This window comes from Protopterus annectens, chromosome 15.part0 (assembly GCF_019279795.1).
Source record: "Protopterus annectens isolate FY-2018-M chromosome 15.part0, PAN1.0, whole genome shotgun sequence".
In the NCBI taxonomy this organism is placed as follows: domain Eukaryota; kingdom Metazoa; phylum Chordata; order Ceratodontiformes; family Protopteridae; genus Protopterus; species Protopterus annectens.
Window position 1 is genome coordinate 440,035,021 of NC_056749.1, and position 25,772 is coordinate 440,060,792.

At 40.5% G+C, this 25,772-nt stretch overlaps 1 protein-coding gene across 1 annotated transcript in view; it reads right to left on the reverse strand.

The window, feature by feature from the left end:
• Positions 1–25,772, reverse strand: part of IGBP1 (immunoglobulin binding protein 1) — a 337,465-nt gene that overhangs the window by 261,149 nt on the left and 50,544 nt on the right. The window contains exon 2 of the mRNA XM_044057182.1: positions 12,681–12,986. Coding sequence (XP_043913117.1) covers positions 12,681–12,986 — 306 coding nt within the window. The remainder of the gene's footprint in view (positions 1–12,680; positions 12,987–25,772) is intronic.

Here is a 25,772-nt window from a genome sequence, read left to right on the forward strand (position 1 = left end):
AAACTCAGGTAGCAGCCGACCGGCATTTGTGCAAACTACTTCCGCTTCAGGGCTTCTCAGCAAGTAAGACTGATGTAATTGAGTTGGCTGCCTGCTTTTATACCCCTGATGACCGGACGTCATTCCTGAAGCGACAGCAACTGGCGCAGAAATACTAAGCCTCTGGTATTCGTGCTGACTGAGAGGTACCCCTGGCAGGATAACCCAAGTGCGATGACTGCAACAGTGAAACATGAACATCGCAGAAGTTGCCAAACAAAAATAAGAAAAATGACGCTTCAATTAATGAGAACACACTGCTCTGAGGCAACTTCACTATCATTTAAACTGTGCCCAGATGGCAGCCTATAAACTTTTGTAATGCCACCTGCTAATGATTTGGCAGCACTGACTGTATGTCAAACAGTTTTTTTTTTTTTTTTTGCAAATTACTATTTTGTGGTAGAAACAAGAAAACAGTTGCCGAGGTATGATAATATGCAGAATCCTGTCTTGTATGAGCTGCTAGCATTGCCATAAATTTGGTAAATATCCCAGGGGGCTCTGATTAGAAATTGCAGGGTTCTGAAATGCAGTCAGACAATCCAGAACTTGAGTGGTTTAATATACTAATTTAGGCCACTGAAATCAAATAGTGGTTGGAGATTCACATTCTTTTTGGGTATAAAGAATCTAATAAAAACTCCAGCATTTATTTTTAAACCATCTGATAAAGAGGGAAAACTGGTGGTAATGAATTATATGCAGTATTTAAAAATGCGTTACACTCATTTGAATAACAAAAGACATGTATGTAGTGGTAGGGATGGATAGTTAGTTGGAGGCAATAGCCACATATAAAAAGTTATTAACAAAAGGACTAATATTCTCTTATGAAGATGTACACAAGAGATTTCTAGTAAAGGAGAACATTATGGCTTAGTTCTTTTGCGTCCCAAAAATTCATAAAAGTATGGTGGATCCACCAGGATGCCCCATAGTATCAGCATGTGGCTATTTTACACATAATTTAGCCTCATTTCTTCATACGTATTTGAGGACCGAAATAGAGAAATTATCTTCCTATATTAAAGATTAGTTTCACTTTTTAGATAAAAATAAAGAAATCGAAGTGGAAGTAGGATATGTTTTTCAAGTCATGGATGTAGTCTGTACACCAACATAGAACACATCCATGGCTTAGAAGCACTGCTCTTTTTTCTTAAGGATGCTCCTAAAACTCATTATGTTTTAGAATTGGTTAGTTTTTCTTTAAGTTATAATATTTTAATATTTTTGAATTTAATGGAGAGATATATAAACAATTAAAAGGTACGGCCATGGGGGTGCCCCCCCCCCCCATATATGTGAACTTCTATTGCATCTATAATAAAACTTTAAATAAATATATGTTTTGAAATAGTCTAGATTTATTGATTGTCTGACTTTTATATGTTAAGGGGGATGGGATGAAGTGGAAATTTTTATCCAAGAAATACAAAATAATCACATCATCAAATCTGATGGAATACAAAAAGGTGTCAAAGTTCACTTTTTGAATATAGTATTGACAAGTGAAATGAATAAAATCCAAATGGGTATACATAGAAAGTAGCCATATTCTACATGGTAATAGTTGCCACCCCCCCCCCCACACACACACACATATATATTAGATCCATCCCATATGGAGAATTTTTAAGGATTAAGAGGTTGTGCAGTGAAAAGAAGGAATGTGACAAAGTAAAACAGCAGGTATGTTTTTAAATAGGGGATATGATGCAAAGTTGGCAGAAGAGAGTAAAAAGAAAGTAGAAACAGGCAAAAAAGTTACGAAGAATCCATACAGTTTGGTAGAGAATAATTGTAAAACACACACTAATTTTTGTAAATATACATTTTTTTTCTGAAAAATTTAGGCAATTGCTATCATTGGAGCATGATGGAAAAAAGCAAATATCTTAAAACAGAAGAAATCTGATTCCCTATGTTTTCGTATACAAAAGGAAGGAGCATTAAAGATTTTGTAGTCCATGGTAGATTTCAATTTCCTTCAAAGAATGTAGTTTTAGAGATATCTACACAAGGTACCTTTCCCTTGTGGAAGTTGCTGCTGTCGTCAATACACTGTACAAGGTTTATCTTCTTCACCCAAGAGAGTCTTGAGTGATGGCTAGCCAGTCATGACGGCTCAGTTACCAAAAGCATCCTGGGCAAAATTCTGGGACTTAATACTAGAGTTTCCTTCCAGCCTTCAGTTTCCTGGAAAAGGTCCCGGGGGGGGGGGGGGGGGATGTATGCTTACAGCAGAGTCCTTCCTCCTGCTCACTTGCGTCTCTTACCTTGGTTCCAAAACATGCTGGAGCAAAGGGTGCGTTTATGAAGGATGTTTTAATACTCTCTGGAAAATTGCAGAGTATTAAAACATAATGCTCCTTTTGGCATGTACCTTGCAATGCACATGCAGCAGCTAGACAGAGCACAGAGGTTCCTCACCAGGAGGATCCAGGGCCTCAAACATCTACCCTACGCAGATAGGCTAAAAGCCCTCCCCCTCTACTCAGCTTCATACAGACTCCTCAGAGGTGACTTCTGTCTGGCACACAAAGTAATCTCAGATCCCCGACTTGATGGGACTGCTGCATAACTAGAAGTCAAGCTCCACTCGAGTAACCAGCACACGTCACCTCAACCTGGTATGTGAGACATTAGGACTTAACGGGACAGATTTGTCCCCCAGAGAATCCCTCATCTATGGAATAGAGTCTCTCCACATCAAACAGAGTACCTCATTATCCCTTTTTAAGCACAACCTGGATAACAGGATGGGAAACAGAAAATACAACCCTGGGAGTCCACCCGTGTCCCTGCTGGACAGAGGCATTGTCTAAACATGGGCTAAACTGGACATGCAGATGAATACCAATGTCTGTGCCTGCGGCTCTTACAATGCCATCTGCCACTCTGGAAAACAGCAGTATAGACACGCTACATATGGTATGTACTGTAGACAGCTGCGACTCTACAGTTTTCAGTATGTATGCAGGCAAATAACCAGACAAGGATTTAGAAAGTTCTCTGGTCAAATCTCTCTGAAATTCAGTCATGTCCTTTAAGTACTATACTGTGTGAACAGAAAGTGTCAATGCAGCACAAGTCAGTTTTACAAATCTGTCCAATGCCCTGGACTCCCTGTTAGGAAGATGGACTTTCCTGAGAAACTTCCTTCACAGTGGCTGCCGCTACCACCATATCGTCCACTGGGGGACCCCTGCTCTAATGTGACTAGGATTTTTTTTTTTAATCAGGTTTCCTGGGGATCCACTTCAACACATCGGGCTCCTTCTAAGCCCTCTGCAAGACCAAACTGATGAGCTCATGAGTAGGTGGGAACACGCAAGTAGTAGGCAAGTCAGCTCCAAGGGCCTCAAGTAATATAGACGCCTCTTGGAAGGGGGCTTTGGATAATCAAAGCCCCCCAACCCTTTTCATCAATTCAAGAATCTCTCTCTAAAAATTACATCTTCTGGGGGGGGGGGGGTTGGGGACTCATCCCCTTCTTCAAAGTCGATATCTTCAGTGAATGACTCCAAAGAGAAGTCTAAAGGTCTATCTTAAGGGGAAGAACAGTGGTTAGGCCTCTCAAACTGCCTATACAAAAAGCACAAACTTCCACATATGCTCCGGATTTTTTTCTTCCACTTTAGCATATAGAAAACTATCTCCTAACAAACTTGTCCAAAACATTCCTTTCCTTATCCACTGGGAAAGGGCTAGATTACACAAGCAGTCTGATCTTTGCAGTAATATCAATAAGTGCTTGTTAGTTTGAAGACTGTGAATCAGGATTATTACAAGCATTATATACATCCTCTAGGGCTGGCACTAGAGGGAGAATAGGCACAGAATGATGCACATCCACTTGTAAAATGTCATAATATCTCAACTTAGAAGGAAAACATTTGTTTACATAAAAACACCACTTATCTTGGCAATAATCTGAAAAAGAAAATTCCTCAGGAGGCTGTGTGGACCAGGTTTAGTCAGTTTCAGAGGGCTTGGCTTTGAAATTTTCAGGACAGGAAGCCTATGTCAGAAGCATCTGATAGGTCTTTCTCAAGAATCTTTTGACTGACCTCATCTACAGGTACACAGTTCTGTGTACCAGGATGGTCTGTTTTTTTTTTTTTTTTTTGCGCTAAAGGTAATAAAATATTTGTGTTTTCTTTACAACTATATCCAGTTGGAGAAGGAATATCTGCCCCATCAAGAGGTCTCTTCCCCAAGGCACATTCAGCAGCATCCCCGGTATGCCTCTGTGCACCAGTAAAGAGGAGTCTCTCTTGCCAAGCTCAGACACTGGAAACAGGTGAAGAGGATGTGGCTGACCTCTGGTTCATGATGGCTGAAAGGACTACACCAGAGGAAGCCAGACAGTTAAGTAAGTGATCTGAGGAATGATTACTGGCCACTGCAGTCACCCACCATCAGCAGAGATGAAGAATGAGCCTGTAGTCGTCAAGGGCTCAAGTTTCTTTTTCTTTCTAGGAACAATGGAAGTCAAACCAACAGCACTGGGCAAGTATCCATGGTGTCAGAGGACAATGTTTTGGATGTGATCAAAAATGCTGGAAAATCTTGGTCTTAAGGCAAGTCAGACAGTTTCTAAAAATAACACACAAACCTTTAAACACAAAATGTCCCCAAAACACACTAATGCATAAGCAGCACACTAAATTCTTGTCAGGAAACCCCTTAACATTTTGTAAGACAAATTTTATTGTAATGGCAAGTAAGTTGTCACAGGGTGAAGACAAGCTTTACTTTACCTGCAGAGTTCCCTGTACAAATAAAATACTCCTCCACACACACACACATTTGTAATAAATTTTACATAAGAAGTATATTTCTTCACAAAACAAGCCTTTAAATAAGCTTAAGCTAAATATTGCAGCCCTGGATAGGAAAGTTCCAATATTTAAGGGCCAGAAATCTAAACACAAAGAAATAAAACAACAACATTGTTTAATATGTATGTTTAGTATTTGTACACAATGAAATTTTCTGTGTTGAAGGATTCCCCAAAGGGGACTTATCTGGCACACAAATTAAGCATCAGTTTTGCTTATCTTGTCGCAGAACCTTACGCCAATATTTATATTACTCAAATGATGTTCCATGACAGCACAAGAGGATACTCCAATCCAGAAACAATATAAAACAGCTACGATGCCTTTTTTAAAAGGACTAAAAGATGCTAAAGGCCTAAGGTATGAATGAATGAATGAAAAGAAAATATTTCCATAACAGACAGAAAAACAAAGGAACCCTGAAAAATCTTAGTCACTTAAAGCACATTTACACACTTACCATACTGATAAATCTGGAAAAGCAGGCCCCTTCCCATCCAACCCTTCCCCTTTACTAATAATGCTATGCCAGCTACTCTTTTCTCCTGCCAGTGTGTTACCAAAGAGTAAAAGCACCAAGTGAAGAAATATAATCAGTATCACAAAACAAACATTCTCTAGGCCATGTATAGCATGAGGCTAGATATACTGACAAGGAGGGACCTGCACATCCACATGTTTTGCACCTGATATGAGATGGCCCTTCATCATCAACCACTACTACAGCAATCTTATAATGACCACACAGAAGGATAAGATTGCAATACAATTCTAATCACCTATGGCGCTAAATGAAGGATCAGACCTGAAGACCTTTTCCAGCTTATTAGTATATTGTGAAACTAATAAATGAAGTCTATGCAACAGCTGAAAAAAATATTATCCAAGGATGTACTTTTTGGAAAAAAAAAATGCTTGAGATGTAGCCATTGCTCTAGTTGACTGCACTGTAGATACAGAATGCAGTGTTTTAATATGGTTATCTTAGAATAACTCAATACTGTCAGCAAGTCACTTGAACAATAACTTTACAACTTAATTTTTTTATAAGTATAGATGTCAGGATTGCAAACTGTTTTTGATGGATTTGGCTCTTTACAAGCTGTTTGTGGGCATGTATGCACTGTATCAAACATTAATTTCTGAGTAGGTAGAAAATAATACAGAGAAATGGAAGGATTAAAGCTGGTCTCACTGGCTACCTTAAAGCATAAAAGAATGTTTACTTCATGACCACACTGTATCCTTACAAAAGGCAAAACAGGAAAGCTTTACCCACATGGCCTTTAATTTAGAAAGTCTTCCAGCAGAAAAAAAAAGTTGCTACTGGAAAGGTATTGCCAATACTGGTACTTACTTAGCCTTTTTTTAATGAAACTCAAATCCTGTAGAGAAAACGGGATGTTTTAACACAAGGTCCATTTTGTAAAGACCCTCTCAAGGACATTTTTGAAGAAGCCAAGAATAGTACTGGAATCTTGACAGTCAGCTATGTATGCAAAATGCAACACAGCAGAAGGGTACGTTTTGGTAGTATGAAAAATCTGGAAAATGTAACCCAGCACTCTAGGTACTGGATGTTTAAAGGGATCAAACTCCCCATTCTTGGGATTTGCCTCTCTCTAGGTGGGTATGGATGAGTCCATGACCATTACTGGAAATGCAATTAACCAAGCTGTTAGGAGAAGGAGTGAAGGTCTGTGAAACATGTAGAGGTTCCCCAGAAAATTAGACCACAGTAGAGATCAGTAAAGGATAAACAAATGGACTCATTCTGCTCAGGCTCCTGAATAAACATTGAAATCAGGGAGGAAAAAAAAAACAGGGAACAGTAAAGGAGTCCTTACAGCATCCCCAAGAAGTACTGTTGGTGGAGAACAGAATGTTATACTTGGAATTAGTTTGTTAGTTAAGTATAGAAACAGACTGTAGCAAGGCTTTTACCAGTGAAGGAAAATTACTGCAATACTGGGACATCCAATGACATCAGGGGCATGGAAACGGTGCAATTTCACTGTTCCACTCTTCCTTCAGATAAAAAAAAAAAAAATTCTCTCAGACTAACAGTTTTTAAGCACCAATATTCTAATTATCTCTGCTTGCTGGTTACTTGGGGTACTGATTTATGTCTTGCTTGTAAACAAAAAGTAGAAGAAAAAGTTTCTTTCCATGCGACGCCTACTTCACGTGCAGAATCCTACTTCCTGAGTGGTCCAATGTCTTCTAAAGGGGTCAGATTCTCTGGTCCCCAGGTTATGGAAAGTGTGGACAAGAAGTTTGATATGCTGATGGCACAAATGCAGAAAATGAAGGGTACCCTAACGGACTAGATCACCACATCAGATCTGAAACTTCAGGACACAAAGGCTACATTAACAAATCACGAAGTTCAGATAATGGGGCAGGAAAGCATACCAAAGATTACAAATGAGAGACATCAAGACAAAGCTTAAGGAAGCAAAACATAATGGAACTGGAAGACAGGGGCTGACGATTCAGTAACTGTTTAATGAGAGTACCTCAAAAACTAGAGGAGTAAGACTATGTGGAGTTGGTAACTTCATTACTTGTGAACCGGTCTGGAATTACAAAGAGCTAATACCTGAATCAGCACACAGGATTTCTTTGCTACAATGGCTGCATGAGCATATCCCCTACAAAACTGTGATCAGATTCTTGAATTTTGAAGCAAGAGAAAGGGTACTGGAGCAACTCTGACACACTGCAATAACGTTGGCTCAAAACTCAAGAAAGCATTTAGACCAGGACTAGTCAGCTGAGACACTGCAGCAAAGAGCTGAATTCAGGCCAGCAATGAATCTCTGCAGACAGAATTAGATGGAAATTTAGGTTACTTTATTTGGCTATTTTAACAATGATCCTTCCAGGAGGATGGGTGACCCTTTAAATCAGTTACAGATACTGTGAATAAACTACAGAAGTCAGCTACCACTTTCACCATGAGGGTAGCACAGAAGCTGCATGTGAAGAAGGTACCACTTGGAGGGAATCTACAGCAGTTTCCAGGCCCTCAAGGGAACTCCATCCCAACAATGGGAGTTTTGCATCCTTTCCCTAGTTTTAAAAGGATTCAAATTAAAGCTCAAAATGCATTTACAAGAAATCATAAAAAAACGGACAGCTGCATGCCCCAACCTGTTACCAAACTGTTTATTTTCTTATTGCCAAACAGACTACTCTGAATTTAACGGAGAATCAAATGGGGATAACCTCTGAATGGTAAATAACATTTTCATCTACAGTTAAATCATACATTGGCTATTAGTTAATTATGAGTACCAGTACGGTTCATAGGATCTTCGTGGATATTTGGGGGGGGGGGCTCCACTCATTCACCTGTCCAACACACTACCCATGCAGATGGAGTACAACAGATTACCAAACATTTCAACTCTTTTTCTTAACACTTCAAAGGGTGGCACAGACTATCCCAACAAAATTAAGACCAGTATCACCTATATTTACTAGAATGGAGTATAGAAAAGTAAATGTGGCCGCGGTGGTGCAGCGGTTAGCATTGTCGCTGCAAAGCAAGAGGTTCTTCAATTTGATTCTTGGCTGGAGTGCCTTCTGTGTGGTGTCGGCATGTCCTCCCCATGGTCAAGTGACGTTAAAGACATGCAAGTAGGTGGGTGCGTGAATGGGTGTGCCTTCTTTGAAGGTTGGGTGTCAGGCTGGCACCTCAGCACCATAAAAATCCACTGCCAATCATTAGCAGATCAGAGTTCCGCTGTGGTGACCCCTAACCAGGAAAAGCCAAAAGACATTAGTTTTAGGAGTGTAGAGAAGTACATATGTTTAGTAGTCCACTCACTAGCGGCAGATACGGAAAGCCTCGACATTCTTTCATGGAATGTTAATGGGCTGGTAGATCTTGAAAAGAGAAAGATTCTTTCCTATATTTACAATACAAAACCTCATTTGGTCTATAGGAGACTCACCTTTCTCATGAGCAACAGCTCTCACTTTTAAAGGATAGGCTTCCCAGGAATATCATTCAAGTAGCTCTACAGGGTGCAGAAGGGGGTGTGTATATCAATTTGGAAAGGTATCCTGTTACAGATCTATACATAGAGGATCAAGTGAGATGCGTTTTGCTCTGGGGCCTCTTAGCAGGCATGGATTTCATTCACGTTAGTTCAGGTATACTTATCCCCAGGTCTACCAGCAGGAGAACTGCCATGCCAGACATAGGAATGGCTCTCCCTCTAGCAGAGTTCATCTTTTTAGGTAGGAGACTGGAACGTGGTTGCCCTCTCTGAGTGAGGTCTCAGCGAGGCTCTGAAAGATGTACCATTTGCCAGGGGGGGGATCTTTCAGGAAATATTTGACAATGTTGGCATGGTGGATGTGCACAATGTTTTGAAACTTCAAATCATTTTGACATGAGGCTGCGGTGGTGCAGCTGTTAGCACTGTCGCCTCACAGCAAGAGGTTCTCCCATTCGATTCTCGGCCGGAGGATTCTGCATGCCCTCCCCACAGTCGAGTGATGTTTAAAGACATGTGGGTAGGTGTGTGCGTGAAAGGGTGTGCCTCCTTTGAAGGTTGGGCATCAGGCAGGCAACTTGGCACCATAAAATCCACTGCCAAATCACTAGCCGACCGGAGTTCCGCTGTGGCAACCCCTAACCAGGAAAACCCGAAAGACAAGACCCATCCTTCTGCAAGCATTCATCAGAGTTGTTCAGATTTTCATCTCATTGGGCCTCTGTTTTATCATATTGCTTTCACTGGACTTGAAGAGGTAGAAAACTTGACCCTAAACATTTTTTCTTTTGTTTTCAAGTTCCTTCATTGAAGAGGGATACTTGCATCAATGTTACTTTGAAAGTATTTTTTTATTACAATGTTCCAGAAGAAGTGTTAGAAAAAGCATCAGTACAAGCTTGTCAATCCAGCCTCCATTTGACACCAAACAAACTGGATTGTATGCGCTTGACAAGGCCTCCTCCTCCCTTACTAGTGGAAGCATCCGTTGGGACAGCCATTGCTAAGATGAACATCTGAAATGGGCTACGCAGACTAAGGTTCAGAATGTGGCACCACCACTGCAAGTGCATTTTAAATACCTTAACCTATTAAGACAGTAGATCAGTTTACTGATACTGTACCTTCAGAATTCACTAAAATTTTCTTATGCAAAACCTTGAATGTGGGACCATACAAAGTACAGTTGTGTACACTTACTATAAATGTAGATGTTAGAGTGTATTCACTGTTGCAGTCATCACACTTGGGTTATCCTGCCAGGGGCAGCCCTCAGTCGGCCCGAATACCAGAGGTTAAGTATTTCTGCGTTGGTTGCGGTCGCTCCAGGACTAACCTCAGGTCGTCAGTGGTATAAAATCAGGCAGCCGACGCCATTACATCAGTTTTTCTTGCCCCAAATATCAGGCGCTCCCAAATAGGGAGCTATGTTATGGTGGAAGAACACCACCAGTAGAAAGTAAATACCAAAAATTCCTGTAAGGAGTGAGTGAGTGAGTGAGTGAGTGAGTGAGTGAGTGAGTGAGTGAGTGAGTGAGTCAAAGGGATGGAGGGTGGGAAACCTGGACTACAACAGTGAATACACTCGAACACCTACATTTATGGTAAGTGTACACAACTGTACTATGTTCTTAGTGTTTCACTGTTGCAATCATCATACTTGGGTCGATTCCCAAAGCTGAAGAAAAGGGTGGAGGCAGTCAAGAAGACTGGCAGCTGGATAGGATACCCTGCAAGACTGCGGTTGCAAAGCCTGTCCTGAATTTGAAGATAGGCAGGTGGCAATGCTCAGTGAAGGTATGAACAGAGCTCCATGTTGCAGCCTCCATGATGTCCTTGGTAGGGACCCCCTCTAAAAAAAAAAGCTGCAGAGATGGAGGTTGCTCTGGTGGAATGTGTCCTGACCCCCTTAGGGGGAAGTTTCCCGTGGTATTTGTAGCAGAAATGGACAGTGTGCTATCCATTTGGACATTTATTGTTTGGATATGGCCTTGCCCTCTGCCCCTGCAGCAAAGCTGACTTGCAATTGGTCAGTTTTCCTAAAAGATTTACTCCTATCAAGGTAGAATCTGAGCTGTCTGTGCACATCTAGTGAATGCAGAATCCTTTATAGCACCCTCGCTGTTCTGGACTATTCTTGACTCCTGAGCTGGAAACCATTCTGAAGTTTCCACAGCCATGCTGGTTATCTCCCACATGAATTCCTGGCCAGAATGGTACCATAGCTACACAGGACTCTTCTGCATCTCTGAAAAAAGGGCACTGAGGAATATGACACGTCACCCCAACAACTTTGACAGTCTTACTTCCTTCTCTATGCCTTATGGTTCATCCTCAACTTTTGGTCCTAATGCAGCAAGCCCCACTGAAAGGAAAGACACCATGAAATCTTAAGCAAAAGATGTAAGGCACTATCAGCTATCACGGAAAGGCTTTGTTTGTACATGCTGTCTCAGCAGCAACCTCCATGGAGATATTTGTTAGTCACACTGTGAGACTGGATACAGAAGACAGTTGCCATATGAATATTTAACTTGGTTGAGATCTTATTCAAGCAACTCCTCATAGACATGAGATCATCTAACAGCTTCCACTGGATACATAACATGCAAGAGTTTAATCGGCTCCCTATCGAAATATTGGTACTCGAAATAAGTGCCAACAAGCTGAAAAATAAAAACAGGAGAACATCGAATCTTGAACATTACTCTTCTCTTTAAAACTTCATTTTGTGTGTGTGTGGTGGGGGGGGGGGCAGCCCCCAGACCCCCAAACTTAAAAAAAATACCAATTCAGAGATCACTATACCTCAGAAAAAACGAGGAAAAACCTAGAAGTGGTATCTCAAACTTTGTATATACAAGCCTGATCTTTTGGCCATTCAATCTCAAGTCAGTCCCAACATTTCAAATGTTTACTGAGTTTACTACCCTCAAAGATGAGAAGGCTGTGTAAAGATGCTTCTTAAATTGGTCTAGTGGACTCCTTTATTAGGAGTATGCACAAGGCTCTGGGAGGTAGGAACTTAAGGGAAGCTGCAATAATAACCAACCTCCTTATTCCACATCTATAGCTAACCAAAAAGGCATACTGTAGTGAAAAAATAATAGTACCAGGACCATCTGTCAGATGATGCATGCTGCAGCATGGCTACAGAGTACTGGAAAGATGATTATGAGAAAAAGACGTAACCTGGAAGTAATGTCTGGTTAAGTGACTTGCTCAAGATCACAAAGCAGGCAAATGAAGGCTGAGGAAATCAAACCCTGTACCACACAAACTATACCTTACCCCTTTGTGCCAACTGCCAAACAGAGAGAGGACTGTCCCTGGCAGTGCATTATGGATACAGAGGAGAGACTTTGACTAATACAGTTTCGGGTGCAGAGCCATCCTAATGGCTTACTGATGTGCACATGTACACACAAAGTGTGTACAAAATTTCATGTAAAATATAATTTTTCTATGCATGCACATACATCCACTTTTCTTCCAATCTGGACACTGACTTTGGAATGCTGTGCATGTCTAACATTTGACTAAATGGATTTTTGTTTGCAAACATTAAAAAAAAATATGCTTGCTTATATAACAAACATTTAATGTAGTGTAGCTGCTTGAACATTTTTTTGTACTTACCCCATAGATAAATTAGTACAGTTTCTGTATGTGACCTTTCAGGACATAAGCTTATCCCAAATACCAAACTGAAGGCATCTACAAAACCCTAGTTTAAATGTGGAAGCACAAATGTATGCATCTACTCACAGATGATATGTACCTTTCAATTTTGGCTCTTCTTTGGGCCGCCATGGAAACCAGACTTGACTGACCAGAAGTAGGTGGCTTAATATCATTGCTCCCTCCATTTTCACTGGATCCATCTTTCATTTGTGGGAGTTCAAACTGCATAATACTGTAGTTCTTGCAGCGTTTCAAGAAATCAAGGAAGTAGGCATGAGCAGTCTTCAGATGAGCCTCACGCTTACTCATATCGGAACCTTTCAGTGCCAGTGCTCCCAGTAAGGCAGGTAGTAACAAATATTTCAGGTCAACAGTAGCAATTTCTTCCAGTTCTTCATTTTGGCTACAAATTAGAGAAATTAGTAAGGAATATTTTTTTTGCGAAAAAGACACAAAACATTTGTAGTTTATCATAAAGACATTGCAAAATCTGCTTTCCCAGCACTTGTTTTAGTTTAATGGCTACCCCAAAAATGTTCAAGCATAAAAACTTGAGAAAGTGAATTTTGCTACAACTAAAATTACAAATGAAGCTTTAAACTGCAAAATTTCCTAAGAAAGTTGCTCAGTCACAGTCTAAGATTCTTACAGCAGTACAGTAGCAGGTTTTCAAATCCAGTTTTTTTTTAAAAAGGAATAAAGATCAAAATCCTGCAAGACTGTTTATTTTTATTCTGACACCATTTTCCTTTACTGTACACAAATACAGCATAAAGTTAAGGCTTGGCTGCCACATAAAACATGAGAATAATGCAGGCATTTAGTGCTTGGCCACAACTGACAAGTGACGGTTTCAGCCAATATCAGTATGGCCAGTACCAAAGTAATGACTGACATTGTAGTCTCCAACAGCAGCAGCCCGGCCCCCATACATGACTTGGAGAAACACCAGTGGATACAGCAGGACCCACTGGTACCATCATACCCACCTGATCCAGGTTCAAGGGAATTGGAATCACATATGTTAATGCAGAAGCAGAAAACTCCAATTGTCTGATGATACAGGAAGCAAGGAGAGCTAAAGCACTAGCTTACACTGACCAGGGCATTATATATCATCTAGTCACGGATGTTGCATGACAACATTTTCCATCAAACTTCTAAAAGTCAATCAAACTCTATGATCATGGGAGTGGGAACAACCTCAGTGTCAGGGCCCTAAGGGGCCAATAACTTTGATATGATCCTGACCTTGCAGATCACAGACTTTACAGATGACAGAACTGGGAATGGAGCAAACATCAGGCTACTCTACGAAAACACAAATCAAAGGACATAACAGTGAACTGGGAAGTCCACAGTCATCAGTATCAGCTATCAAACTAGAAGGCCCGATGCACTGGTTAAGAACCAGGTCAGAGTGAAGTTACTATTTCCTCATGTTTTTTGTTCCTCTTGACCTTGAAAGGTGAAGTTCAAGATTTTTCACTTCCTATTACGTTGTTGCCTCACAACAAGAGATTCTCCTGTTCGATTTTCAGCTTGGGTTGGGAGTGCCTTCTGTGTGGTGTCTGCATGTCCTCCCCGCTGTCGAGTGGGCATTTGAAAGACATGCATTGAATGGGCGTGGGGATGGCAACTTGACACCATAAAAAAAAAAAAAAATTGTCAATCATTAGTGGAACAGAGTTCCGCTGTGGCGACCCCTAACCAGGAAAAGCCGACAACAACCACAACAACAAGCACAGCACATTAGGATAGTGCAGAAGCACTATATCGCCCAAACAGCCAGAGCTCAGATAAGCCATGGTAGACACTAGTGCTGAACTTTGGATGGCAAGCACTCAAGACTACACATATGCAGACCACTTCTGTCAATGTAAACACAGCAGATGTGAACCCCTGCAATTGTCAAAATAGTTATGAGGCCTTTCACTAGACACCCAAAGAACTGAAACATTTTTAAATCGGACATTAAACATACATTTTACATATAAATCACTGATGACCTGGACTACAACAGAATCCATGTAAAAATACTGCATCTTGGGATGAAGGTATAGGGCTTGCAGCCTTACAAAGTGTAGCACTTAATACTGTGAATGAAAATAGTTCCATTTCTACCAAATAAAGTTACTGCAAAAAAAGTGGCAGAATGCTATCAAAATGACAGCTACGAAAACTAAATAAACCCTATTCAAATAGGCAGGTTACACAATTATCCAAACTGGCATAAATTGTAACAGTAATTCCAACTAGGAAAATGAAACAAAATAGCAATATGGAATATGCAAGTGCCTGCTTTCAGTAACAAGAGAAATATAAAGAAACCCCCTTTCTCTCTACGTGGATGATGACCCTGCTTGCCCCTTTTCCCCAGGGGAACAACTGAACTTAAAGATTATCTCATACAGGGAAAAAGTGGCTTTACTAGGGAGGGCAGCAGAGTCAACAGAGAAGGGCAAAAAGAAGGAATGATGGGCAAACTGTTAATCTTGTTGTAGCGGAGTATAGGTACAAGTTTGTTCATGCATCATACACCAAGAAATAAACATAGTAGTGAAACTTTGTTCTGCAAACAATTTTGAATAATTTTAGAGTAATTGTACCTTATCTTGGTAAATTTTAAATTTATGTACAGAAATAATTAAATTTTAAGCCATTCTTAAGGTGCATAGGATTGAATTAACAAATTAACATGTTTTGTAGATATACTTAATGAACAACATGGATGCTTCTAGCTTTACTAATTTTATAGCCGTCTACAGCTAAATACGATACTCTAAGCTTTTTTCTGTCAGCAAAATTAGCATGCATTTTTGGAAGGTCAGTATAAAACAAAAGCTGAAAGGAACTGCTAAACTAATACATACTTCCCACACAGTATCTCACTAATCAGACACCTGTTGCCTAATACATTTTTAATATATCCTCCCATTGCGCAGTTGTTGTGTCTTTTGGCTTTTCCCGGTTAGGGGTCGCCACAGCAGAACTCCGGTCCGCTAATGATTGGCAGTGGATTTTTACGTGCCGAGTTGCCAGCCCTGATGCACAACCTTCAATGAAGGCACGCCCATTCACGCATATCTCCCACACAGAAGACGCTCTAGCTGAGAATCGAACAGGACAAAGTCTTACTGTGAGGCGACAACGCTACCGCAGTACCTCCACCGCAGTTTTGTTTAACTAAATTAGACCAGGTAAGCTACAATATTTCCAAACTGTCCCATGCCTGAAGCCATTATTTAATGTGCTTTTTCTTGACGTTCTATAAATGTTCAGACCATTTATGCTGGCTTTTCAGTTTGGTTAATTATAACACAATCTCTGAAAGCTGTTGAATTTCACTTCAGTTCTAACACTGGAGCTTCACTATATGTATATTGATGGCTTCTCTAGCCTGTCTTGCTCTTACCATTGTAATACACTTCTTTTCACATCCCACTGCTCTTGCTGAGAGCAGCAAGCCTGACAAATACAGGCGCCAAGCATTTATTTTTATACCTGAACCAATTACGGACACAGACAACTGTAAAGTAATACTTGCATACACGCATCATGGATCACAGAACGGATATGCTTCCTTTGCCTTTGGAATCTTTGGAACTTTCTTCTGACTACCATTGTTTTTTTTTTTTTTTTTAAACTGGACAGCTACCTCTGTGGCTCACACATTTCATGTTATTATGTGGGACCGTCTAGTATTCAGGCAGTCTGCTGTGCTTCACAGCATTTCTCAACCACCAAATCTTTATTATGAATTATTACATTCCATTTACTTCACTTTAATTAAGGAACACTAACAATAATCTTGTTTAACAAGGACAATTCTGAACAAATTTATTCCTGTGCTCAGTTTTAGTTTAAGATATGGAATGTCTTTCAGCTTTTCCCGGTTAGGGGTCGCCACAGCAGAACTCCTGTCCACTAATGACTGGCAGTGGGATTTTTAAAGTGCCGAGTTGCCAGCCCGACGCCCAGCTTTCAAAGAAGGCACACCCATTCACGCATGCACCTAACATGCATGTCTTTAGACATCACTCAACCGCAGGGAGGACATGTAGACTCCACACAGAAGGCGCTCCAGCAGATAATCGAACAGGAGAACCTCTTGCTGTGAAGCGACAACGCTAACCGCTGCACCACCACGGCAATTTAAGAAATAGAATGTATTCTAAACTTTTTAGTTTCAACATTTTCTTATAAAATCCTGCAGTTCTCACTTCAAGGCTTTCACTGTATAGACAAAGAAACCAATTTTACTCAATTTTTCTTACTAAAACTTCATATGCTTCTGCCTCCAAGTGCTTACAGAAAAAGGGTTGGCATGGCAACAATGACCATCTGATCTTCCTAGCCTGTCCATTTCCTAAGTTTATGGACAAACTGCACTAAAACGGTTAATCTGACATATACCACAAACAACTTTGCCCTGTTTTTGATGTTACTGTCTCATTAAGAAGACTAGTCTAATGATTTAAGGCAGCAATCTAATTAAGAAGACTGTTCCAGTGATCTATTAAGACATTTATTAACTACCCTTTCCATACAAAGTACCTCTTTGTACTCCCATTAAGCCCTCTTCCTTATAAAATGTACAGCTTGGCCTCTAAAAAGCTTCAAGGAAATTACAAACTTCTGTCATTCCCAATCACTGGCTTCCTTCTTCAAATATATAAACTTTATTTTTTTTTTACATATGATTTCCTGCAAAACCAGACTTAACCCTTGTGAAAATAAGGCATCAAAATAGCACATGGCATTCCAGATGACAGTTTAAAACCAGCCTGCATAAAGATAGTGTTCATTTTTCTACTGGTGATGCCTCTTCCCGTCCGTGTCATTGTACTCTACCTGAATGCTCCACTGCTTTGTCATGCTAATTGCTTACATTCAGATCCTGTTTCCCCTACAAACATGTTTTGCTTTTTCAGGTTACTGCTTCAAGATGCACTTTTATGTAAAATATTCCTGCTTAAATACCCTGCATCATTCTTCCAACCTTGACAAACCGGGCCAGTGCTAGCATTTTTGGGGCCTCCAGAAACTTTCAGTCTAAGTATCACTCTTCACTTCCATCCCTTCTAAGCAACCGAGCAACCGTTTAGATTACACACCAGAGTTTTAGGAGTAGTATGCAGTTACAAGAACTGTACCAACAATGCTCTTACAATTTAACAGGCCTGTATATCACACAATGTTGGCTCATTTTACAGAGGAGCACCGACAGTGACTGACCGTTGTAGCTAGGACACGTTACAACAACGTATGTACAAGCCTAGCTTAAGGTGAATTGGTACCCTAGGTAAAGGGCTCCATGGCACTCACCCCACTACTTTGCTGTTTCACCCCCCTGCGCACATCCTCCAGTGCTATCCTGTTCTCTATCCATTCAAAGCTCCCCACATCAAGTACATTTTTTATACCTTTCTTAAATTTTGCTTTACTCCAAGTTTTTTTCTTCAAGAAGCCACTGCCTTCTCTACTGTCTAAAAGTCTATTTAATATATTTTTCATTATACACAACCTTTTTCATTCAACCACAGCTTTTATAATGATTATGATTAAGAAAAATTTCAGTGCTGCTATTCAAGTTTACTTTCCTTTCATCCTATCAGTGCATTTACCTGGCTAAGATAGCATAGCAATAACTGTGTAGGAAACATTAACTAAGCAGGTATTCTGACTGGTTAGGTCCTCAGATGTCTCAGAGTTATAGATGCTCTGAGGTATAGTTTATAGAATTTTCACAACCTTTTGATCCTGTGGCAGCCTGATGAAAAATCATGGAGTAAGAAAAAAATTTGTCATTTTTTTTTTTCATTATGGGAAGACACAAGTGGTGCCCAATGTTTAAGGTTTCAAAGCAGATAAAATAGTAGTTCACAAAAAACTAACAAGACAAATGTTTGAGAGGATACTGCCAGCGCCCCCCCCCCAAAAACAAACCTGTCAGTCTATGCAGCCCCCTAATGTTAACAGCGGGATGAAGGCAGAGGTTCAAAGAGCCACAAGAGATTGCTGTTATACATATACATAGCATGCTTCCACACTCCTCAACCCTGCCCCTAAAGACAGCCACCTATACAGTTGCTTGATCTGTAAATGTGATGAAAGTGAAAAAATAATGATCAAAGTAATGTATTTCAACCCGCTGCTCCTAGAAAGTACAATGCCCCTACACAGGCTATACTAACCTTCTTTGCTCACCTCAGAGGTCTGCGAGAATTTTAAAATAAACAACTACACTGTCCCCAGCTCAAGCTATAGTGACCTACTGTCACACTTCTGTGGTTTGATTGTGAGAAAAATTTAAGTAATGATCACACCATTCTGAGTTCCACACACAAGCTGCAGTAACCTTCAGTACATACTTCTGACCGGGCTGTGTTTAGAATGGGTGCAGCAGCTGATGGCAGAGACCACCACTAAATTCATGTCAAAATATAATTTATACAGGTTAGGGTGTAGGGGCCATCAGATCCACACACACACACACACACACACACACACACACACACTGCATGTTGACCTTCAGGGAAAATGGAGGAATGCCAACTCACTTAATGCGTTACTTTGAGGTGCTGGAGGAAACCACAGTGCATGGCAAGACACTCAGACTGGTAGGGCATGCAGACTCCACATAGAAAAAGCCAGAGCCAAGACATCAACCACAGTAGAGCACTGTAAAATGGCAGTGCTACTCACAATGCCACTGTGGCAATGAGCACTTGCTTTCCCACATCGCCGCTTCCTGCAAGGCCACTAATCATGTGGAAGGGTCTATTTTTGTGATGGCAAGTGAAAAAAAATATGGCCAAATTATTCTTAAACGCACTCCCCCATATGCAAGCATAATGGCAGTACCAAGAATGTCTAATGATAGAAATTATAGCTATCTTGTTGCTCTTACACCACAACCACCATCCCGCAAAACACAATCATAAGCTAAAATAATTTTAGTTTTACAATGATTTCAGCAAATAGCAATACACTGTGTGACATTAAAACTGCCGCGTACCAGATCAGTGACTGTTTAGCAGTCACCAGGAGTAATGCATACCTGTCACTGTCCTTGACTTCACCTGATTTTTTCCTCATTTTGCCTTGTTCCTCATAAAAATAAAAATTTGCTGGTAAATCATTCAGGATTGTAGACCGTCAATAATCCCAGCCAAATATGTCCTACTGTCCGAAAAAACCCATGTTAATGCAAATCATGTTATCCTATGTACTTTTAAGTGAATTAATATCTGAACCATGTTTCTGAGCTTGATCCTTTAATTCTACCATTATCATTTCCTTTGCCCGGAATTCCTAAGCAAATAAGTTATGAACCAATAAAACTCTAGATAAGTAAAACTGTAGAGCTACATAAAAATAGGTCCCAGAAATACACACCAAACAACTCCAAGGGTAGTATTTAATAAAACAAATACAAAGTATTTAGTGCTTTCCTCTCATAAAAAGAAAGACTTCAGACTACATCCACTAATGAATTAAAACATTTTAAATACTGTGAGCAATTAGTGATGTCCCAATCACATTGCTGAAACTCCTAGAATAAGAGCACAACATTTAAAAGCAGCAGACACATTGAAAATGTAAAATATAAAAGTATACAGCATTCATAAGGTATTGCAACAATAACTATATGCCTTGATAAACACAATGGCATATAACATATTGTATGTCATTTGCTCTTTCATAAAAAAAGGTACAACAGATACAGCTATTAAGACCCGGGGGAACATGGCAGCTAGCAAACTGCCAGTTTTTTTTTTATTTATTTCTTAAGAGTTTCAGCAATTTGACTGGTACATCACTAATTGCTCACAGTATTCAAAATTTTTTAATTCATTAGTGGATGTATTCTGATGAAGTCTCTCTTTCTTATGAGACGAAAGCGCTGAATACTTTGTTTTACCAAATAATTTCTGAGTTAAAGTATCTTGTGTACTGCCAGTATTTACAAAATTCCCTCAAAAAGGGAACAATCTCTGAATATTTGAAGAATCAATCTCTGAAGACTGGAAGAATCTGCTCTTCATAAAATCTCAGGCAGGCATGGATTTTGGAAACTCTTGGTTGTCAGTCTCTAGTACTTGACTTTCTCATTCACTGATTACAGGCTTTATCTTAACAGGGTCATAGCACAACCTATTCTGTGCAAAGCACTGAATCTGAGAATGAATGATTTTTTTCCTCATTATTCCGTAACCAGCAGCAGCTTTAGCAGAGCTCACAACATAGTCAAGGATGCTTACCTCACCACCACCACCACCAGTCACAAGTATTGTGGATGCCTAAAAGCAGACTATGATGTTAGTTTTAGTGCAGAGAATGTCCATCAACAGGAGTTTAATAAAATCAGGGGTACTACATTAGTATTAAAACATTTAATGAAATAAAGCCGCTACTTGTACTACAACCAAACATATTTGGATTTTAGAGGAAAGGTAGTAGTGCCAATCCCTTAGGATTTGTCATCCTATGAGTTCTTATTTTCTACTCAGTACACAAGACTGTTATTCTGGCTTTTGTTGGTCTGATAAACATGTTAACAAAACATAAAAATAAAAAAACTTGCTGTGGTTGGGAGCCCACAGCAAGCACGGGCTTTGCTGGTGCCAAAAGATAAAGCTGATGAAAAGACAAACAAAATGAAATAAAATAACCAGCAGCTCTAGCCAATTAACACAGGGCAGAAGCTAGCCCAATGAGAAGTTCAAATAAATAAACTTTTAAAGAGTGCTGAAAGCAACCCAGTAACAGTGGATGTTCTCAGCCAAACAAGAAGCAGGTTTCCAGAGGAGGAGTCTCTGATATTCAAATGCCAGAATTCTAGACTATCTAAAGTGCATGTCCTGAGGTATTACCAGCCTGTGAGAGGCAAGGTACAGAGTCCTCTGTACAGTTGGTACTGATTCAAGAGGTCCTACAAAAGGGAGGAGGGGGGGGGGGTCTCAATCCATGTACAGGTAAATAAATATTCCTAAAGAATCTAATAATGCATTGCCAATAAGCAGCAAGTGAAGCCCCCAAATAATCAGCATAAAATTAGACTATCTAGACACATTAGTAAGTAGCCAAACTGTGAAGTTTTGCACCACCTTTAGGTGATTAAGCTCTGTATTTAGAAACACCAGGTCAGGAAATTACAGTAATTAAGCGGGGGGGGACTAAGACATGTACAACAGTAGACCGATACAAAATGTCAAATTAGGTATTTGACAAGGGTGGCAAGAGACTAGATATGGTTTTAAAAGATCAGCAGGTCATCAATGATCAATGATTACCCCTAAATTATGCACCCTGACTTCACTACAGACAAGACTGGTAGACAAGACAAACTGGAGAATCTTTTAAAACTGTCTTGGAGATGTTGAACATCAGCCAATTATTGACCCTCAGAGATTGGATGCATTCCAAGTGCTTGGCTAAATGGTCACAGAAAAGTTTCTTCAGATAAGGCAAGATAAAGCTCAGCACAGCAATGATTCGGCAACCATTTCAAATGAATAACGCTTCCCCAAAGTTAGTCCCTAGGGCAGAAATCTAGGGGATTAATCTCAGAAAGTAACAGCTATCTGGAGGGTAAGGAAACTGGGCAACTGACCTCAGAAACTAAAATGATTACCTCCTCTATTTCCAGTTGTAGATGCACTACTTTTTTCAAGAACCTTGCTAAATAGTAGAAAAGTTGAGACTGGATGGTAGTTACCCAGATCTAATCATGCCTTCCTGCTTTTGAGGACCAGAATAATCAATTCCTCCATTAAATAACATGGAAATACTCTTCTCCACAAGGAAGGCAAGGACAAGTTGGTATAGAACAAAGGTCATACCTCCTGGCTAGCCAAGATAGTATGCAAACTGTAAAGAGAAAATTAATACAACTATTGATACAAAACACATACCAAGAAGTGGGTTTACCATCCAATGAACTCAAAGCTCTAACCAGCAGTCTGAGAAAAACTAAATCTCAAGACATTTAGCCTGGCAGCAAATTATAAAGCATCTAAGTTACAAGAATTGCGAGACCATCTGGATTCCACAGCCAATCCATTTAAGGCAAGAGTGCGACTAGTTAGTATGCTGCTATAGATCTGACAGGAGAAGTACTCAACTTTTTTCAGAGCCTCTCACCTTAAAGAGTGTTAAGAGGAAGCTTAACATGAAGAGGACTAGACCACCACCAATAATGCTTGATTCTTTAGCTTACTGGCACCTTGCTGGATAATAATGGGTCTTTTCTGCATCCCTCTATATAGATGATCACCACTTTCTATAATGGCAGCTCCCAGATACTGCGACTCTTAACATTTTTTTTAACAATTGCAATAGAGTGGCAAAGTAAAACTCTAACCTGGATTCCTATTTAAACTAACAGACCTTTGTCTTCTAGCAGACTGTAAAACCAAGCACACTGCTCATATACAAATTGTTTGGCTTCCACTCCCAATTTTCCAGATATCCCTGCATGTGCAGACTGACCGGCTCTTAATATTGGCCTCCCCCCCAACTTCAGTTCCACATTCACCCTTGCCTTATGCTAATTATTTCCTCTCCACAACACACACTTTCCCAACCCAAATCAATATCCGTTAAAATAAACACTCCCAACTACACTTTATTACATCTTTTTGCTACAACCCTATCTCCCCCACTCTTCCCAACTTTTAAAAACATTCATATCAAAGTTTTCACCACAAAACCACATGCAAACAACATACCACAGAAACCAAGCTCCTCTTCCTTATGTACCTACTTCTCAAAATAATCAACTCCCACCCCTAGTATCCCTTCCTAACAAGCCAATAGTCATACAGAACTACTATACCTCAACACCACATCACATACATTTCCAATTTAGATTTTACCTTTATCACAAGCCTTTCTTGCTCCTACCACCTCATTCAAAAGACAATTCTCTAATAAATTTAACAACCTCAAATCTAGTTTTATTACATCATCTGCAAGACATGCATTCCAAATGAGAAACATCCAAATCCCTAAGCAAACTCACATAAAAAATGTTTTACTTCTGTTAAAGTGCATTGTAGACTCAAATCTGGGTCCACTTCACCTTAATTACACAATACTACAACTATCCACTCATTTCTTGTACCCAATTAAGTGCACAAACGTTAATAGGCGTGTACTAGGATAATGGCCCTGGGGCCTTTACAAGTCTAGCTACAGGATTACCCTGGCATAGACCTTAGTTCTCAGTGCCTTTATCGAGTAAAGCCACTGGAGTTATCCCTGGGTTGAATTTTCTGTTCCCCATCCACTCATCAAAATTTCTCTTGAAGAGGGTCAGCGAGGTGCTCTGCTTGACATGTACGGGAAGTCAGTTCCATAGCATGGGCAGTCTGAGTTATGAACCTGTCTCTCCAGCATGTTCTGTTAATTGTGGTAATGAGGTTGAGGTCTCTGGCGCATGTGGTGAGGAGGGACTGGGATTTCTTTAGATGTAGCATTTCTAACACAGCTGGGTCAGACATGACTATGCAAGTCAAGCAGAGATTGCCTCTAAGTAGGCGATATGAGACAGAGAATAGTTGGAGTTTTTTTTTAGTCTGTCCATATAGGACAAGTGTTTAAGGCCTAGGATCCTCTTTGTGAGGTAGTTTTGTGGCCTCTGAAGTTGTTGCAGGTGCCTAGTGACGTACATGCCAAATGTGGCATTGTACTCGATGACTGGACTAATGAGGAAAGAGTAGTGGGAGACAATGACCTCTTTCTTCCTGGATGCAAAACCCTTAGTAATGAGATGTGCCACATAGAAGGACTTTCTGACCGCAGTGGCACCGTGATGCTCAAAAGAGAGGTTGCTGTCAACCTGTGTTCCCAGATCTCTTACAACACCTTCTGTGTTCAGTGGACTACCATCAATGTGGTAATTCATGGAAACCGGGTTTTTCCCAAAGGGGATGATGACACATTTTTTGCCAGTGAACTTAAGGCCATGGTTCTGACACCAGTCGTTGGTCTCAGTGAGACCATTCTGTAGGATGTCAACATCACTTGGGGAGTTTAATGATAGCTCCCAACTTGCAATTGTCTGCGAACTTTGTCAGCCAGAGTCCCTTTGTGTTGGCCTGGACTTCAGAGAAGTAGATACCAAACAGGAGAGTACCCAGAATGGAACCCTGTGGGACTCTACTCGTGACTAGTCGGCAGTCTGACTTGGAGTCAGCTACTTTCACACTATGGGTTCTGTGAGCCAATCTGCAACCCACCTAGTGATATAGGGGTTGATGCCAAGCCAAGTGAGTTTTTTTTCTATGATTCCTGAGTGGGGAATGGTATCAAAAGCCTTGGCCAGATCAAGGTAGGCTGTGTGAACCACGTTGCCTTCATCCTCAGCTCTGGTGACTGACTCAAAGTCGACCAAGGTGAGCAGATATGATCTACCCGCCACAAACCAAACTGTGTGGGATCCAGAGTTTGAAGATTCCCTATATTTATTAGGTCCATGATGATGCGTTCCATAGCTTTGCGTATCAGACTAATCAGGCTAATGGGGCGATAGTTCCCAGGGTCAGTAGTCACTTGTGGAGAGAGATGACTGTAGCAGTGCGCCATTTGGTTAGAACAAAGCCAGAGGTGAGGTGGTGATGGAACAGGGCACACAGAAGAGGTGCCAGTTCACTCTGTAGTTCATGCAGAACACAACCACAGATATTGTCAGGTCCCATAAAAGCTGTATTCTTGGCCTTGGACAGTGCTGTTTTAACCTGTGCAGCAGTAATACTGGGTGCCTAGCAATCTACTGGTGTTGTGATTGGTCCTTTGGGGGGGGGGGGGTAAAGTTGGCACTGAATCTGTCGGCCAGTATACTGGCAATATCTGTTGGCTTAGTATAGAAGGTACCATTGTACAGTAGCTCAGAGCAAATCTGGGTATTGCCGTGGAGATTCTTTACATAAACTATAGAAGGCCTTGTGGTTGTCTTTACTATCTGCTGCAATTTTGTTTTCATAGCTAGCTTTAGAGGATTTGATGAGGGATCTTAACTTCTTGTTGAGGCAGATAAGGGAGTTTTGCCAGTCTTGGGACTTCACCACGTTCCACATCAGTTTCCTCCTTCTGTTGTAGGGTTTGTTTATGGCAGGGGACTATCAGATTGGCTTCCTTTTTTTGGAGGAGAGTGTCTTGGTTCTAGGGTATGGCAAGATCC